Raw genomic sequence first — 18,401 nt, forward strand, 5'->3', positions numbered from 1 at the left:
ATTCCAAAAATTCCTTTCGAACTATGTGCAACCATGAAAGGAATGCAGATAGCAAACTATCTGTAGGTAAGCTAACCACAACTTATTGGAAATGGTTCCGTCAGCAGTTAAGGATAATATTGAATTAACCAGGTATCGAGAAAACGACATTAAATGCGCTAATTTGTTTTTTTTTTTATCAATGGCGACATCTTTAACGGCAAATTGTACGAAGACTAGTACGATGGCTCATTAACGAAAGGCATACACATGTGAACATGTTTGCGTACATATATGAATTCTTCTTCTTCTTCTTCACTGGCGTAGGCACCGCTTGCGCGATTATAGCCGAGTCAACAACAGCGCGCCAATCGTTTCTTCTCTTCGCTACGTGGCGCCAATTGGATATTCCAAGCGAGGCCAGGTCCTTCTCCACTTTGTCCTTCCACCGGAGTGGAGGTCTTCCTCTTCCTCTGCTTCCCGCGGCGGGTACTGTGTCGAATACTTTCAGAGCTGGAGTGTTTTCATCCATCCGGACAACATGACCTAGCCAGCGTAGCCGCTGTCTTTTAATTCGCTGAACTATGTCGATGCCGTCGTATATCTCGTACAGCTCATCGTTCCATCGGATGCGGTATTCGCCGTGGCCAACGCGCAAAGGACCATAAATCTTCCGCAGAACTTTTCTCTCGAAAACTCGCAACGTCGACTCATCGGTTGTTGTCATCGTCCAAGCCTCTGCACCATATAGCAGGACGGGAATTATGAGTGACTTATAGAGTTTGGTTTTTGTTCGTCGAGAGAGGACTTTACTTTTCAATTGCCTACTCAGTCCGAAGTAGCACCTGTTGGCAAGAGTAATCCTGCGTTGGATTTCTAGGCTGACATTGTTGGTGGTGTTAATGCTGGTTCCTAAATAGACGAAATTATCTACAACTTCAAAGTTATGACTGTCAACAGTGACGTGGGAGCCAAGTCGCGAGTGCGACGACTGTTTGTTTGATGACAGGAGATATTTCGTCTTGCCCTCGTTCACTGCCAGACCCATTTGTGTTGCTTCCTTGTTCAGTCTTGAGAAAGCAGAACTAACGGCGCGGGTGTTGTGGCCGATGATATCAATATCATCAGTATACGCCAGCAGCTGTACACTCTTATAAAATATTGTACCTGCTCGATTAAGTTCTGCAGCTCGAATAATTTTCTCCAGCAGCATATTGAAGAAGTCGCACGATAGGGAGTCGCCTTGTCTGAAACCTCGTTTGGTATCGAACGGCTCGGAGAGGTCCTTCCCGGTCCTGATGGAGCTTTTGGTGCTGCTCAACGTCAGTTTACACAGCCGTATTAGTTTTGCGGGGATACCAAATTCAGACATCGCGGCATAAAGGCAGCTCCTTTTCGTGCTGTCGAAAGCAGCTTTAAAAAGCAGCTTTGATGTGTGTCGATTCTCCTTTCACGAATCTTTTCCAAGATTTGGTGCATGGTGAATATCTGATCGGTTGTTGATTTACCAGGTCTAAAGCCACACTGATAAGGTCCATACAATTTATTGACGGTGAGCTTTAATCTTTCACACAATACGCTCGATGAAACCTTATACGCAATGTGGAGATGGCTAATCCCACGGTAGTTGGCGCAGATTGTGGGGTCTCTTTTTTTATGGATTGGGCATAGCACACTTAAATTCCAATCGTTGGGCATACTTTCGTCCGACCATATTTTGCAAAGAAGCTGATGCATGCTCCTTATCAGCTCTTCGCCCCCGTGTTTGAATAGCTCGGCCGGCAATCCATCGGCCCCTGCCGCTTTGTTGTTTTTAAGGCGGGCAATTGCTATTCGAACTTCTTCATGGTCGGGCAATGGAACGTCAGCTCCATCGTCATCGATTGGGGAATCGGGTTCGCCTTCTCCTGGTGTTGTGCGTTCACTGCCATTCAGCAGGCTGGAGAAGCGTTCCCTCCTTAATTTAAGTATGCTCTGGGCATCGGTGGCTAGATCACCTTGAGGGGTTCTACGAGAGTATGCTCCGGTCTTGAAACGTTCTGTAAGTCGCTGCATCTTTTCGTAGAATTTTCGAGCATTACCCCTGTCGGCCAGCTTATCAAGCTCTTCGTACTCACGCATTTCGGCCTCTTTCTTTTTTCTGTCTGCAAATGCGCCTCGCTTCCCTTTTCAACTCTCGGTATCTATCCCAACCGGCACGTTTTGTGGTCGATCGTAACGTTGCGAGGTAGGTAGTCTGTTTTCTCGCCGCTGCGATATGGCACTCCTCGTCGTACCAGCTGTTCTTTTGCACTTTCCGAAAACCAATGGTTTCGGTTGCAGCTGTACGAAAGGAGTTTGAAATGCCGTCCCACAGTTCCCTTATACCGAGTTGTTGACGAGTGCTCTCAGAGAGCAGGAGTGCAAGCCGAGTAGAAAATCCTTCGGCTGTCTGTTGTGATTGCAGCTTCTCGACGTCGAACCTTCCTTTTGTTTGTTGGTGTGCGTTGGCGTGTTGTCGAATTTCGGCTGCAACAATATAGTGGTTCAAGTCGATGTTAGGACCTCGGAGCGCACGCACATCTAAAACACTGGAGACGTGCCTTCCGTCTATCACAACATGGTCGATCTGGTTGGTGGTTTTTCGATCCGGAGACAGCCAGGTAGCTTGATGTATCTTCTTATGCTGGAATCTAGTACTACAGATAACCATATTTCGGGCCCCGGCGAAGTCGATCATCCTCAACCCATTTGGGGATGTTTCCTCGTGGAGGCTGAATTTACCGACCGTAGTGCCAAAGATACCTTCTTTGCCCACCCTGGCGTTGAAGTCTACATTTAACATTGAATATTAATTCCGCAGAATGAAGTTGTAAATAAATACAGGGTATTCAATTATAGTTACTATATAATTTACATTGTGTATTCAATAAGGCTATGAAAAAAAATTCAACGGGAATCATAAATATTTATATATAAATATTTTGGCATATCACTCACATAACAACAAGCAGCGGGGTGAGTGGAGATTTTAGGGATAATCTGTACACTGTATACTGATACTTTGTATAAGTAAAAAATACTAATGAGTAAATAAATTTAGTCGTAAAATTACACAATTTTCGAAAAAAGGAAAAAAAAACATTCCTCAAATGGTGTTAGAAAATCTCATAATCTCAGTGAACACCGAAGGTGGGATAAATTCTTTTAAACTAAATACTGCAGCTTGCCGGAGAAACGTAAAAGTTGATAGTTTCCCAAAGGTTTTTAAAACCACGACACAAGTGAGATATTAATTGAGATTGAAATGCCTAAAACTAAGAAGCTAACAATATCTGAAGAGTACCTAATACTAAAAAAACGATATTTCGGAGTTAAAATACAATTCAAAATGTCTATATTTCGCCTAAAAGTATGCAATGCGCTAACTATATGATTTTATTACATTTAGCGATTTAATATGAAACAGTTAGAAATTAGATGTGAATTAGCAGAAACCGAAAATTCGTAGTATGTATCTTTGTTTTTCACACAATTAATAATTCATTAAAGTAAATTTATTATCTTTTTTTTAAGTTGTAGCTTATGATTTATATTTTTTACCCAGTTCTAAAATGTTAATTTTAAAGTAAAAGATACATTTCCTTTTTTTCAAAATATGTCTTTGTATTTAAATTTTTTGCTTTTACTAAAAATAAAATATGTACATGTGTATACTATTTGGCTAGTTAAATTCAAACTAACTAACATTTGGGTTCTATTCTTTTCAGTTTAGACTCATTTCAAAACTGAAATTACTTCTGCACTAAGCATGTACAGACATAACATATAGTATATTCAAAATAATCTCCTAGTTGGGAAAATGTATGTATTTAAAGAGTAAAAATAACTCAAAAAGCATTTTTCACTTTCGAAACTAATATTTCTTGAATTAAAAAGAAAATATCGCCAAGTTAAATACATGTGTGACAGTAGTGAAATATGTTGTTATCTGATTTTCTGTGTAATTCAATAACGAAATTTTACTTAAAATAATCAATGTGGAAGTTATCAGCAATCTTTTGTGAAAACGCTAAATGCGCGTTGTTCGCAATTTAGAACATTAATTTCCTGAGTAATTATACTTTGCTTTATCTATTTCTTCGAGCTCTTTAAGCAAGCATTTGCTTTTTAACACTAGTATTATCTTGTGATAACTCAAAGGTTATATTAACCGTCTTAAATTTTTACACTTCCTTCCGTTTTCACTCCTTCCGTTTTCACTCCTTAAAATCCGTTTTCACTCCTTAAAATCTAATTTGTTTTGTTTTAAACGCTTTCCTAGGAAACTAAACCACATTAGTATCGACACTTATTGATGTCGCATGTCAATTATCGTCAGTTGCTTTTAATTTTTCATTTGTTTCAGCTTGCTTTTGTCTTTCAAATGCACGCACATCGGCCAAAGTCATGCCATACCACTCGTCAATCCATGTAAATGCCTGTCTATGACCCAACAACAGAACGGTGCGTATGCTACGTTGTATAAAATCTTCTACCTTGGTTTGTAAACCCCAAACTTCGAAGGAAGCATTTACCAGTTTGTAGGAACACATAATGGGCTCATCCATGCTTCTCCAGCCCTCGATGAGAGGACCGCGACCTAGTTAGTATTTGTACAATAAAAAAAATTACATACGAATAAATTTAGTAATATTACACCTGTTTTCACAGATTTGAAAAATTTGGGATCCTCTTCTTTTTTATAATGATTCTGATTGGAAAGCTCATCAAATGCAATGTCGACTTCCTCCAATAAGCGTGTCTGTAATTCCTCTTCGCTAAGTCCCAGACACTATAAAAGCATATTTAAGAAATGGATGTAATTATACATATACATTTATTTTGAACATATTTACGTTTTCTGAGCAGCCATTATTATTCTCGTATTTAGTTTTGATTGTTATGCTTAATTTGGGCACGAAGGAGCACTATAAATATAAAAAAAGGTTATTTTTTGACTAAAATGCTTGTGGAAAATAATTTGTTTGTACTTACGGTATATTCTACAATTTGCGTCAAAGAATACAGTCGGTATATGTATATGAAAAGAACAAAGGCGTTTGATTCAAATTATAGTACAAAAGAGAGGTGCGGTTAATTCTAATTATTCATAATTATGAGGGAGGGATGGACAAGGGCACAACGTGACACTTCAAGATGAATTTAAATTTGTGCATAAATTTTAATTAAGAAATAAACATTAAAAAACTAAAATAAAAAAACAAGTAAGAAAGATTTAAGTTCGGGTGCAACCGAACAATTTATATTCGTGCAACTTGCCAGAATCAAAGTCAAGGCAATACCTTAAGGAGCAAACTATTTTTTAACTATTAATTTTTTTAATCCCCATATGAAGTTTCCTTGGAAATACCCAAAAAAATTTGTTGATAATTTGAGCCCTTAATATTAACATTAAGGACTGGACCAAGGTATGTAAAAATTTTTCATTGAAAATACAGGTAAATCGTGATTTTTTATCTTTAAATTTCTATAGCTCAGTGGGATTTTATGGCATCGCTTTGACTAATGGTGTTTTGTGGGCATTGCAGTGGTCCGATTATGCCCATCTATGAACTTCGTACTTTTTGTGTACTAAGGAACCCGCTTACCAAGTTTCATCAAGATATCTCAATTTTTACTCGATTAATTATATATATATATATGTAAATAACGCCATATCTATCTCACTTAGTTTTAGGTGATGCATACAACCGTTAGATGAAAACAATTATTATACTCTGTAGCAACAGGTTGCAAGAGTATAAAAAGACTGGATTTTGATCGATTAATTTGGATGGCAGCTATATACTAAGGTGTTCCGATGTGGACGGTTTCTGCAAATTAACAGCTTCTGGGGGACAAAAGGACGTGTTCATAATTTTATATTGATATCTTAATAATTAAGGAGCTAGTTCGTGTGTACCCGACAAACGGACATAGCTAAATCGACTCAGCCTGTTAGGCCCATCATTTATATATTTATTTTATAGGGTCTTCGGCGTTTATTTCCATGTCTTACAAACTTCGTGGCAAACTAAATAGACGAAGTGGAAATGTAAATATGTGTAATATCCACTACATTTTATTAGTTGAATAAAAAAATAAAGGTCTCATGTAAAAAATGTATAAATACTAAGCAAAATAGTTTTCATAAAAATAATACAGTTCCGAAAATAATCTAACGAAATTGGTTTGAAAACCCACATATTTTGATGCCGAAAAGTTTGTATTAATAAGTAATTTATTATTTTAGATATCAATCTAATACCAGAATTCTGTGCTCTGATACAGGCACAAGTCTCTAAATTGTAGATTTTAAATTAGAGACAATTTTTGTTACTTGAGACGATTTGAATTACGCTATAAGATACATATGTATATGGGATAAGTATATGTATCTGAACATTTTAAGAAAAAAATTTAAATTTTACGTGTGCTTGAAATATTCTGTTAATAGCAGCCACTTAAATGTATAACAGGATAACGACCCAAAACACACATTGTATCTTGTACGTGAATTGTTGTTATGGAATTCAAAATAACTCCATAGGTCCCGCAATTACCAGACATTAATCCTATTCAAAATATCCGGAACTTTTTGGAAAACCGTATTCGAAAACATCGAATTTCATCAAAATAAGGCCAAAAACACTGAGTCATCGACTTAGTGGGTCAAAATATCCGGAAATAATACTAGAAATCGAGTGGGGAGCATGCGTCAACGTCTAGGGACAATAATTGCAACAAAATGCATGCCAAAAACCGATAAAACTATTTTAATTACTTTTGATTTATATAAATAATAATAAGTGTAGCTAAACGTTTTATATCCTGAACAGGGATATTAAATTTATCACAAAGTTTGTAACACCCAGAAAGAAGCGTCGGAGGCCTTTAAAGTATATATATAAATGATCAGTATGTCGAGCTGAGTCGAAATTGTTCAGATCGGATTACTACGAGTATATCAAATACTTTCATGGGAAACTTCCTCATTTGTCGATATATCTTCACGAAATTTGGTATGAGTTATTGTTCATAGAAATAATGTAATATCGGAAGAAATTGTTCAGATCGGATTACTATAGCATATAGCTTCCATACAAACTGAACACATATATTATATATATTACTAAAAGAAATGCACTCGTGAAGAGTATATTAGCTTCGGTGCAGCCAAAGTTAACGTTGTTTTTGCTTGGTATGAATTAAGTCCCATTTTAAGTTTTAGCATTATTTTTTTTTTTTAATTTGTGTAAAAAAATATTATATATATTATAAATATCCTATATTTAATGTTAAATATACACATCTTGAAATGGATAGAAAAAATCACAAAATTTATTCCTTTTAAAACAAATAAACGTGTCGTAATTTAATAGAACTAGGTGTATGTAAACTTTATTGGTCCACTGTATGTTTGATTCAAGTTTTTAGCGCAGCAAAAACTTATATTTATAAAGTTAGACAAAAGCTGCGTATCGGACAAAAATACTATTCAAAAGAATTTTAGTGCTAGGAGGTATGTATAGACATGCGTCATATAGTTTTATCTATCAATGGATGCATACCAAGGTAGCAATCGTTGCTACTGAGGTAGACAACTAATCAATATTACATTACATTAAGATTCACTCTTATGTGAAAATCCACACATATTAACAGGTGGCAGGAAAAGTGTGGCGTCAACACTTGTAATACTACATTGTCATTAAGGGATTAATCATGAAGGTATATTTTAGGAAGTGAAAGAAAAAATGTACATATTAATAGTGTATACTAAGAAATATTAAATATAACACATACATATATCTACATATATGTATGTAAACAAATTACGTGTCACCTTTTGTCCGGGGTAAACTTCTAATTTTCTGCACCCATTTTAGAAAAGTTTAGCCCACTTTTTCCACTTTAATACAACTTAAAAGTTAGGTTAGTCTACATATAAATATTTTTAAAACTCAAAACAATTAAAAAAAATATATTTCTAAACCAAAGCATGTGTACAAAACAAAAAAAAAAAACAATTTTCAGTTAAATGCCGAGAAGTAAATCAAACCTCAACAATCCCTCAAAGCCTTACAAAAAAATTTAAAATTTAAACAGAAACGATAAACTTTTCGGTGGTAGTTGTGGTGGAACCGTTTGATCATCAAAAGTTCATCGGAAATATTCTTGAGATATTTCAAATGGAAAGTTTAATGTAGAAATAGTCCTGTGCCAGCAGACCAGTCCTAAGAAGGCTACAGTTTGTAATTGGCTTAATTTTCGAAATGTTTATAAATAAACCTCAATGTCAAAAATATAAGCTTTAGGTTTCGATTTTAAAAATTCATATTTGCATATTTTAAACCTCAATTAAAATCCCTTAGATTATTATTCTGGCAATAACGCTTTCGTATTTATACAATGGTATTTAATGTCTACTATAGGCCACATAACATGCGGTATGTATTCAAACAGTTATTTTAAGTAAGTACGTAATGAAATAGTTTAAGTTATTTTAGGAGTTTATTTATATCCTGAATTGGTTACGTGTAATGGTCGGTCGCTTTCACTTTGGGTGATATTACCATGCCTAATTAGCTTTTTAATCAAAATTAAATTGTGGGCATAACGTTCAATTAAAATGGAAAAAGTTGAATGCCGTACATACTTTTACAACACTACAGAATGAGGGGATATTGTAAAAATAAGGACTTTTTGTTACGTTAGTAAAGTTAGTTGGTGGGTGGGTTTAATTTAAAATTACATCTATAAATAATAAATAAGGTAAAAGCTTTTGTAGGTGCACGGCAATAGGCTAGTGCTAATGGCGTTCATTAAAATCATTGGTAGACACCAGAGACCTGCATTGAGTATGATCGATCTGGTTTGATCAGCCACGCTCAAAACGGTCAAACTCAGCACAGCGGTTCGCTACAAAATTGTTCGATCGAGTTTCGTGCTCAAAACGAAGGAGTTCGATCAGTTGATTTGATTGCTCTGCTTACTGATTGAAACTGATTGGTTGGTTCCGGTATGATGATTGGAAATGATTGTACAGAAAAAGACGATCCAGTCCAACGATGCACGAAAACTCAGACATCGATCAACTGTGCGTTTGAATTGATTGTGATTGATTCAATCAGATCGAGAATTGCCCTGGAATATGTATGTATGTGCATAATTTGCATGTACATATTTGTGTGTTTTAACGGAAACAAGTTGCGATGCATAAAATTAACCAAAACATTACTGCATATATTTCTTCATTTTTAACGCCTAAAACTAAAATTCAATTAATGCTTAAAATTAATAAACAAAGGTAATGCTTAGAAAACACAAATTTCTAATTTTAATCACTTCTTCATTGAGATCCACAAAAACTTAAAATTAAAAAAAAGGTTTATTTTCTGGTTTCACTCTTAATCGCTAAAACTTTTATAAAATGAATTTAAAAAAAAAATAAGCTTTCAACTGAACATAGTCCGAGCCTATTTCTTCTTTCAGTTATAATATTTCCAGCTAAAGAAAAAGAACGCTCAACGACTGCTCTGCTGGCAGGAACCACCCGGTATGACCAAACGGTATGTGCAATTCCCACGACAGCCGGTTCTACGCACCGGAATTGACTCGGATTTTATCCGACCAAGAGCTGTTTTTTCGGCGATCTAACCCCGTTTGGATCGGTAAACATTAATCTGTGTTTGTCTTCATTAGAGCAACGCCTTGCAGCAGGGTTGCTCCGTATCCTCCTGACTCGTGCTGGCATTGAGTCCAACCCGGGCCCGGAGGAATTTTTTTCTGCTGCGTCTGCGCTAAAAGGCTCCATCCAAACTCCACCTCGGTCAGGTGCAATACATGCAATGGATGGAGCCATCTTAAGACCTGCTCAGGCCTTAAGACCCACAGGGAGTGGACCACGCGTTACGTGGCCCCGTGTTGTCTGCGCAATACTGCGATACAAGCCTCCACGGCTGTGCAACCTGCACACTGTTTGCGCGCCGCGCCGCCACTCAATCAGAGTGGCCAACAAGGACCTCTACGGTCCTTCATCCCGCTCCAATCCTCGTGCGAGAACCAATCAGCAACTCTTGGTTCCTCGCACAGTCTGCTCCGTGTGTCAGGCCGTCATACGTCGGAACGTCGCATCAGTTAAGTGCAATTCCTGCACTGGCTGGTGCCACTTCCCGACGTGTTCCGGCCTGCGCACCACACGTGAGTGGAGTGTCACCTACGTTGCCCCATGCTTCAGGAGTCTGCCCCCGCAACTCACAACAGTGACGTCGCCAACCAACACCCCAGTGCGACAACCGCCCCCGCGGGTTCTGCAGCTGCAACAAATACCACCAACACGTCACTCCCTCACCCCCAGGATCACCCACGGACACCCGCGACAAACCCGACTCCTTCAATTTAACTGCAACGGACTCCAGAGCAAGATCGAGGAGATAGTTGCACTTATGAATCGGGAACGTGTATCGATAGCTGCGGTCCAAGAAACCAAGCTAAACAGCCGCTCAGATCTTCTGAGTTGTGCAGGTTTCAACGTTTTACGTAAAGATCGCGAGCGAGATGGTGGTGGTGGCCTAGCCTTCATATTGCACAACACCGTGCAGTATCGTTTAATCGAAGAAGACATCGACCCCAGGGATACTACCCTAGAATGTCAGGGCATAGCTATCCGGTCAGGCGATGTCGAGCTCGAAATATTTAATATATACATCCCCCCAGTTACATGTTGCCCTACAGGATATCACCCGAATATAGGTGCGCTACTTCGTGGTGAAAATCGCACCACGATCTTTGGCATTCCTGCCTGTCAAATGATCGTAGGGGGATGGAGCTGGCGGAACAGATTGACGATTCGACATTCTGCACAATGAATGACGAAGCCCCCACCAGAGTTATGGGCACCTGTAATAGCTCGCCGGATATTACCATTGCTAGCGGTGGCCTGATAAACAGCATAACCTGGCGACCTATGCTAACTCTTGCATCAGACCATCTGCCCATAATTATCTCGATCGAGAAGCCTCCCGATTTCGTTTCTGTGGACAACCGTACCTTCATTAACTTCAAAAAAGCTAATTGGGTCGGCTTCACAGAATTCACTGAGAGCACCTTCAACGCTGTACCCACTCCTACGGACGTATGCGTTGGCGAACGTCAATTCCGCAAGGTGATCGCAGCAGCTACTGCTCGCTTCATCCCGGCTGGAAGAATAGCGGAAATCCGCCCCAATTTCCCAGCCGAAGCAGCTGTCTTAGCTAATGAGCGCGACACCTTACGCCATGCCGATCCCGGGGATCCCCGAATAAGGGATCTCAATTTGGAGATTCGGCGAGTGGTAAATCAACATAAGCGGACGAAATGGATAGAGCACCTGAAGTCCTGCAACCTCTCCACCGGTGTGAGTAAGCTTTGGGCTACTGTCAAAGCTTTGTCTAATCCGAAGAGACACGACGACCGAGTTGAAGTTCAATTCAATGGTCATGCCTCTTCGGACCCGAAGAAGTGCGCGAGCTATTTTAGCCGGCAGTTTACACTGCACCCTTCGGTAGACAAAGCTAAGAGATGTGTTAACCGGCGGCTGCGCAAAATGCCAAACAACTGCGCGCCACTTACTTTCACCGGTGAGGAGGTTCAGAGTGTCATCACAAAAGCTAAATCATCCAAATCCATTGGCCCTGATAGAATCAACATGCTAATGTTAAAGCATCTAGGCTCGGCGGGAGTAGGTTATCTCACCAGTGTCCTCAACTTGTCACTAACCACCCTTCAAATACCCGATGTGTGGAAAATCGGAAGGGTGGTGCCACTACTGAAACCTGGGAAACCCGCCAACAAAGGGGAATCTTATCGCCCGATAACTCTCCTCTCCCCAGTAGTGAAGACACTTGAGGCTCTGCTACTCCCGACTTTCACTCACCACCTGAGCCTAGCCAGCCACCAGCATGGATTCCGAAAAGTGCACAGCACCACCACAGCACTTAGCGTCATAAACACCCAGATAGTCCGTGGCCTCAAACAGAAGCCACCCTGTGAGAGAACGATCCTCGTAGCGTTGGACTTGTCAAAAGCCTTTGACACAGTCAACCACACAACGCTATTGCAGGACATAGAAAAAACAACGCTTCCTCCAGGGTTAAAGAGGTGGACCATGAACTACCTGAGTGGTCGCCAGTCATCCGTACTATTTCGAGGCGAAACATCTAAACTGAGAAGAATTAAACAGGGGGTTCCGCAGGGTGGTGTCCTCTCCCCACTACTGTTTAACTTCTATATCTCGAAACTCCCACAACCACCAGAGGGGGTCTCCATAACCTCGTACGCTGATGACTGCACGATATTGACGTCGGGCAATGGAATCGATGGCATGTGTTCGAAAGTGAACAGCTACCTCTCCGACCTTTCTCGTTTCCTCACTGCACGGAATCTCCAACTTTCCCCCACCAAATCCACAGCGACTATATTCACAAACTGGACGAAGGAGTATAGACTTGAGCTTGATATTGCAGTCGATGGCGTCAAAATTCCGACTGTCAATAACCCTAAAATTTTAGGCGTAACCTTTGATAGTCTATGCTCCTTCACTCCCCATACGACCGCGATTATCGCCAAAGTACAGAGCCGCAACAAGATCCTCAAGTCGCTAGCCGGCAGCACATGGGGAAAAGACAAAGAAACGTTGTTGGCAACTTACAAGGCAATCGGCCGGCCGGTCCTCAACTACGCAGCACCGATATGGTCGCCTGGATGCAGTGGCACGCAGATGAGGAAACTACAGACCTGCCAGAACACAGCACTCCGGACTACGACGGGATGTCTCTTGATGTCTCCCATCGAACACCTCCATAGTGAGACGCGCATGCTTCCTGTAAAGAAGCATAATGAACTCCTCTCCAGGCAGTTCCTGTTGGGATGTTTCCGTAGGAATCACCCTTGCAGCCATCTGCTTGGAGCGGAGCCGCCTCCTAGGAGCATCAAGAGGTCATTCCTCGACTACGTCGACGACGTCGTACAGTACGCCGACCGAACTTCGGACGCTACAGACTTCAGACAGGTACTGACCGCCATTCACAGTGGAGCCATTAACACCTTCACCGACTCCCTTCCCGTGAATGGCGTTCTTGGAGTCAAAGCACCACCTATTGCAAATGAAGAGCTCCAGTTGCCGCGAGAAACGCGAGTGACCCTAGCGCAACTTCGTTCTGGGTATTGTAGCAGGTTAAACTCCTACTTATCCAGAATCGACCCCGACATATCCAATATATGTCCTGCATGCAACGAGTCTCCGCATGACACTGGCCACCTCTTTGCATGCCCCACAAACCCAACTCATCTAACACCTTCCTCCCTTTGGTCCGACCCCGTCGAAACACCGCGTTTCCTGGGCCGACCGTTAGATGACCTCGACGACAACACAGATGACCCTTACCATCCTAACGGGGATTAGCATATCCGTTAAAACAACAACAACAACCAAACGGTATGATTGTGATCGATCGGAATGCAAGCAGCATTCTCGAACATTCTTTGCAGCTCACACAAGGCTTTCGATCGAGAAAAATCATGACGAAACAAGCAACAGTGATTGGAACTGAATGTTCGCTTTGAGCACGCTCGCTTACGATCATTCATTTTTGTTGAAGCAAAGTTTTCCGTCGCAAAAAATCTGAGTCAATGATCGGGTATGATTGAAAAAATTGTGATCGTTGCAGCTCTCTGGTAGACACATAATTTGTGACATGAAAATTCTTAGGTGTTTCTAATGCAGTTTAATACCCTGAAGTCAAATCTGTGAACAGAATTTTTCTATCACCCACAGATATTCTGTAACCTGCGGCTTTGATTTTACAATACATAAAATATCATTTTATTGCATCATCTCGTATTTTCAAACGGTTTAGACTGGTTCTGCCTGCTTTGTATCAGTAGACTAATGGTTTCTGAATCGGTTACGTTTTATATGTTTGGATAATTTTTAAGTTCACATTCTTTTACGTTTTTGCAATTACTGTGTTTAACATTTTTAGGTTTAATGGCTAGGCAGTGCGTAAATAGTGCCAACAGTTGTTATGTGTGTGGAGAACTAACTTTTAAATCGGAAAACGTATTTTTACTCTGATTGTGCTAAAAGCTTACGAACTGTATTTTGGTGTTAAAGTTGGGGACCAAGACAAAGCATGGGTCCCTCACATCTGTTGTAAAACTACTGTAACATTGTTAACAGATTGGTTAAAAGGTTCAAAACGTAAAATGCCCTTTGCAGTGCCAATGGTTTGGAGAGAACCTAAAGAACATGTTCCAGACTGTTATTTTTGCCACACGAATATGAAAGGTAATGGACCGAAATCTAAACATATGGTTAAGTACAACTTCCTAATCTAAAAGCACCAGATTCTTGGAGTCTCGATGAAGAACTGGAATTGATTAGCTCTTCAAGTGATGTTACAGAAACCGCAAAGGAAATGACAAGCGATCCTTTATTTGATTTACCAGGATGTTCAACAGTGCCGCATCTAATTTCACAGGGTGAACTTAATGACTTAGTTCGAGATCTAAGTCTTTCAAAATCGCAGTCCGAAGTTTTAGCATCTAGACTAAAAGATTGGAACCTTCTCCAAAGTGATGTAAATATTACGTTTTACAGAAAAAGGCAGAAAGACCTCACAAATTGCTTTCTTCAAGAAGATCTAGAGTACTTTTCAAAAGTTAACATTTTTTTAACGCACTAATACAGAAACATGATCCACGTGATTGGCGTCTATTCATTATTCCTCTAAACATAGTATAAAGGCGGTATAGGTTCATAACGGTAATACATATCCTATGAGAATATGAGTTATTTTAGAGCACATTCGTTATCATGAGTATGGTTGAGCAACATGTGGAGACCTAAAAGTAATAGCCCTTCTTCTTGGAATGTAACTTGGATATACGAAATCTTGTTGCTACCTTTGCGAATGGGACAGACGTGCGAGAGACTGTCATTATGTACAGAAGCAGTGGCCAGTACCTCAGGCACTCAAACGGGACAAATAAACGTTACCCGTGAACCTCTAGTTGATCCCAAAAAGGTATTACTACCCTCTTTGGATTTAATGAAGAATTTTGTTAAGGCAATGGACAGAAATGGAAGAGGGTTCCTGTATCTGAAACAAAAATTTCCAGCCTGGAGTGCCTTTAAAAGCGTTGTTAAAAATTTTCTTTTAAATGTGAAAGCCTATTACTGCCTATAAAAAATGGGTTGCAATATGTCCCTTAAAATTCACTTTCTGTCTGGGGAGCGGTTCCACCAAGACATTTCTGCTGTGGAGAAGTGGTACCAAGGCAAGGGGAGTTCCAGTTTGCTTGCCCGTTACTACTGGTCATTGTTAAGGGATACTCAAAAAACAAACTATCGCGGAAAAACATCCACAGTAGCATTTTAAGAAATTTTATAATAGCATCCTCGATTTCGGAGTTAAAATGGGTATGTATGGATAGAGAAGATCCACCAGATTAAGAAAATATATATATATATGTATATATATATAGTTGCCGCTGATTTATGGCTTTTTTAGATATTTGCATTTAAAGTTCAAAAATTCAACTATTTAAAATGCGTGTTTCCCCCATTTATAATGAATTTTATAGTTATATTTTTAACTTTTATATCCACTAACATTTTACTAATTCGTTTCTAAATATTTATTTTATATTAAATAGTGCAAAAGTAACTTTTATCCAGCATTTAACTTTTGTTCATTTATTTTTGTTCATACAATAACAAAAGGGATGCATTCTAACTAATATTCAGTGCTACGTTACGTTCATATTTTACAGAAGAACCAAAAGAAATAAAGAAAACAAGTAATACCCCAATGACAGAAAATATATAACACATTAGTTTTCCGCATAGAATTCCTTTCTGCATTGGAGGGCTTCGGCCGCGCTTCAAAAAAATTAACCCCGGTCAGACCAACACCTGGGCGTGCTCAGTTCATTTGCGTTGAACCCCTTTTTGCCCGATCTAACACCGGGATTTATCAAGATAATGAGAATTCTGAAAGATTTTACATTACTCATCACACGATAATTAGTTAGTACGTCATAATATTTCTTTTTTCGTATTTTTATTCCATTACAAAATATGGTGACACTAATTTTTTGCTTGTATACAACCATTTTCTTATTTTTTGAATAAATGGAGTTTGATATGGAATTAAAGTTATTTTTGCACTATTTAATACAAAATAAATGACTAGAAACGAATTAGTAAAGTGCTAGTAGATATAAAAGTTAAATATATACAGTGTAATCCAGTTATAATGGACTCCACGGGACCATGTCAAATTATAACCGAGTGTCCATCTAATCAGAATATAAAATTTTTAACTCAAAAAGTAAATTCAATGTGTTTTTTTATTAAAGCAATAAAGTTTATGAATAAAAATACAAAATTAAGAAAATAATAAGTTCTTTTGAAAAAAGTCAGTGATTTTCTTTTGGGTGAATGCCTTATTGGTTTTTTTCTCTTGTCGTTTACTTTCCAATAATTTTTAATTTTTTTCCGATTAATCCATATGTTCGAAACAGTCTGTTTTTTAGGTTTTTGTTCAAGCAAATGTCAGCTTGGGAAGTTCCTCCTTCAATTTCGCATATTATTGTATATTTTTCATGTAAATGCTCGCTTTTTATTTTTTTCCGACATTTTTCCTAAAATTAACAACTCTCAATGAAAAGCCAACGAACGTCACTTTCAGCCCACCGCAGAAGTTGTTTGCCTTCTTTGACTTATTTCCAAGAAAAAATGAACATTTTCTGCTGCAGAGACTGATTGTGTCTCTTGATCGAACGCGGGGAAATACAAAATTTTGCTTATTGCCAACTGATTTGTTTTGACTTTGTTTTGAAATTTGATTTTGAAAGCTTCGGTTATAATGGACAAAATCCGATTTTATTGTCTATTATAACCGGAGTCCATTATAACCGAGTCTATTTTAACCGAGTTTTTTACATATGATTGAACTGGGACTTGACAAAGAGCTACATAATAACAGAGTTTCCATCTTAAGCGAGTCTATTATAAATGGATTACACTGTACATATGTAAGTGTAAAATTCATATAGGAAGGACGCATTTTAAATAGTTGATTTTTTGAACTTTAAATGTAAATATCTCAAAAAGCATAAGTCGACCCATAACCATTTTAACCCCGAAATCGGCGATGCTATTCTAAATCGCAGCCGCTATTTTCTGCTTTTGTGGCACTTTGTTCTGTTCATGTCGCAAAAAAAAAACAAGTGGATTTTTGTTCACCAGTGTAATAAGCGTGTGAAAAAGCTAAAACGGTTTGAAATAGAGCATAATGAAGTTTTTAGTTAAAATGTTACAGTAGTGGAAGGTGCTTTAAAAATGAATGCAAAACATATGAAAAACATTAGCCTGAATGATGGTAGACTTTAATAATTATGTAGAATTACCTGTTATTGTGAAAGGGTAGTAATTCCAAGACTTTTCTATGACGTAAAATACACGCGGACAGACGGCTTGTATCCAATATGGTAAACGACTGTGAACAGAGAAGAAATACATTAATTAAAACAACTAATTCACTTATTATTTAATACTATTGAATAGAGTACTGTTTACAAACTCTAACCACACACTAAACTCCATCACCTTGATAGATATATGCGTTTTTCTGTGTAATGTCCCTTGCCATGCACGGGATCTTCGCATTCATAACTCTCCACAACTTCAACTCCTTCACCATCACCAGATTGTTCCAAGCTGTGGCGAGCAATCATATACAACTGTCCAATGCGATACTACAGAAGGTTCAAAATGCCAATACTTTAAAGAACTTTAGGTACCACAAAAATTCAGGTTATTTTTTACCTCTTCCACTGTGAGCGGCATGCAAATGCGGTATTCCTTGCATAAGACCATTTTGTCACTCACTGCTGTATATTGATAACCTGCTTTCTGATCAAAGTGCTTTAAACTTTCAGTTAAAAAATGTTTATACTTCCTTTTTCAGGATAATTTAGTTGATCAATAACTTTTCAAACTAGGAAGAACGTCAGTATTCATTCATTAATTTACAATTGCACAGTGCTTTTTTATAACCAACATCAAACAGCTGTTTGGTTTGCAAGTGCTTGAATCAAGTCATGTGCTGAACACAAAGGCCGCGACAGACTCCAAACGACATCAGTCATGCTGTAAACACAAAACGACGACAGGTCGACAAACGACATCTGTCAAATATTACACACGTTCTTATGGACACTTATTTTGACGACGACACGAAAACACGACTGTAGGCCGACAGTTGTCATTCTCGCTAATTCCTATTTGCCAACGACAGTAGAACGACAGTAGAATGAAGAAGAGAGATGAGGAAGAGTGGTGATGCCACTAA

The 18,401-nt window shown here is 38.7% G+C and overlaps 2 protein-coding genes across 2 annotated transcripts in view; both read right to left on the reverse strand.

The window, feature by feature from the left end:
- LOC105233006 (protein singed wings 2) overlaps nt 1-18,146 on the reverse strand; it is a 67,338-nt gene extending 49,192 nt beyond the window's left edge. Inside the window, exons 1-3 of the mRNA XM_049452107.1 lie at nt 17,876-18,146; nt 17,657-17,805; nt 17,458-17,546 (exon numbers count right to left, since the gene is read on the reverse strand). Coding sequence (XP_049308064.1) covers nt 17,458-17,546; nt 17,657-17,716 — 149 coding nt within the window. The 5' untranslated portion in view covers nt 17,717-17,805; nt 17,876-18,146. The remainder of the gene's footprint in view (nt 1-17,457; nt 17,547-17,656; nt 17,806-17,875) is intronic.
- Nucleotides 3,600-5,070, reverse strand: LOC105233005 (cytoplasmic phosphatidylinositol transfer protein 1; the record flags this gene model as incomplete). The annotated part of the gene is made up of 4 exons (XM_029553301.2): nt 3,600-4,600; nt 4,660-4,792; nt 4,857-4,928; nt 4,996-5,070. Coding segments are annotated over 4 exons (555 nt in total), but the record flags the coding sequence as incomplete, so codon positions are not given.
- Nucleotides 18,147-18,401: the final 255 nt, after the last annotated feature.

Source organism: Bactrocera dorsalis, chromosome 3, assembly GCF_023373825.1.
Source record: "Bactrocera dorsalis isolate Fly_Bdor chromosome 3, ASM2337382v1, whole genome shotgun sequence".
In the NCBI taxonomy this organism is placed as follows: domain Eukaryota; kingdom Metazoa; phylum Arthropoda; class Insecta; order Diptera; family Tephritidae; genus Bactrocera; species Bactrocera dorsalis.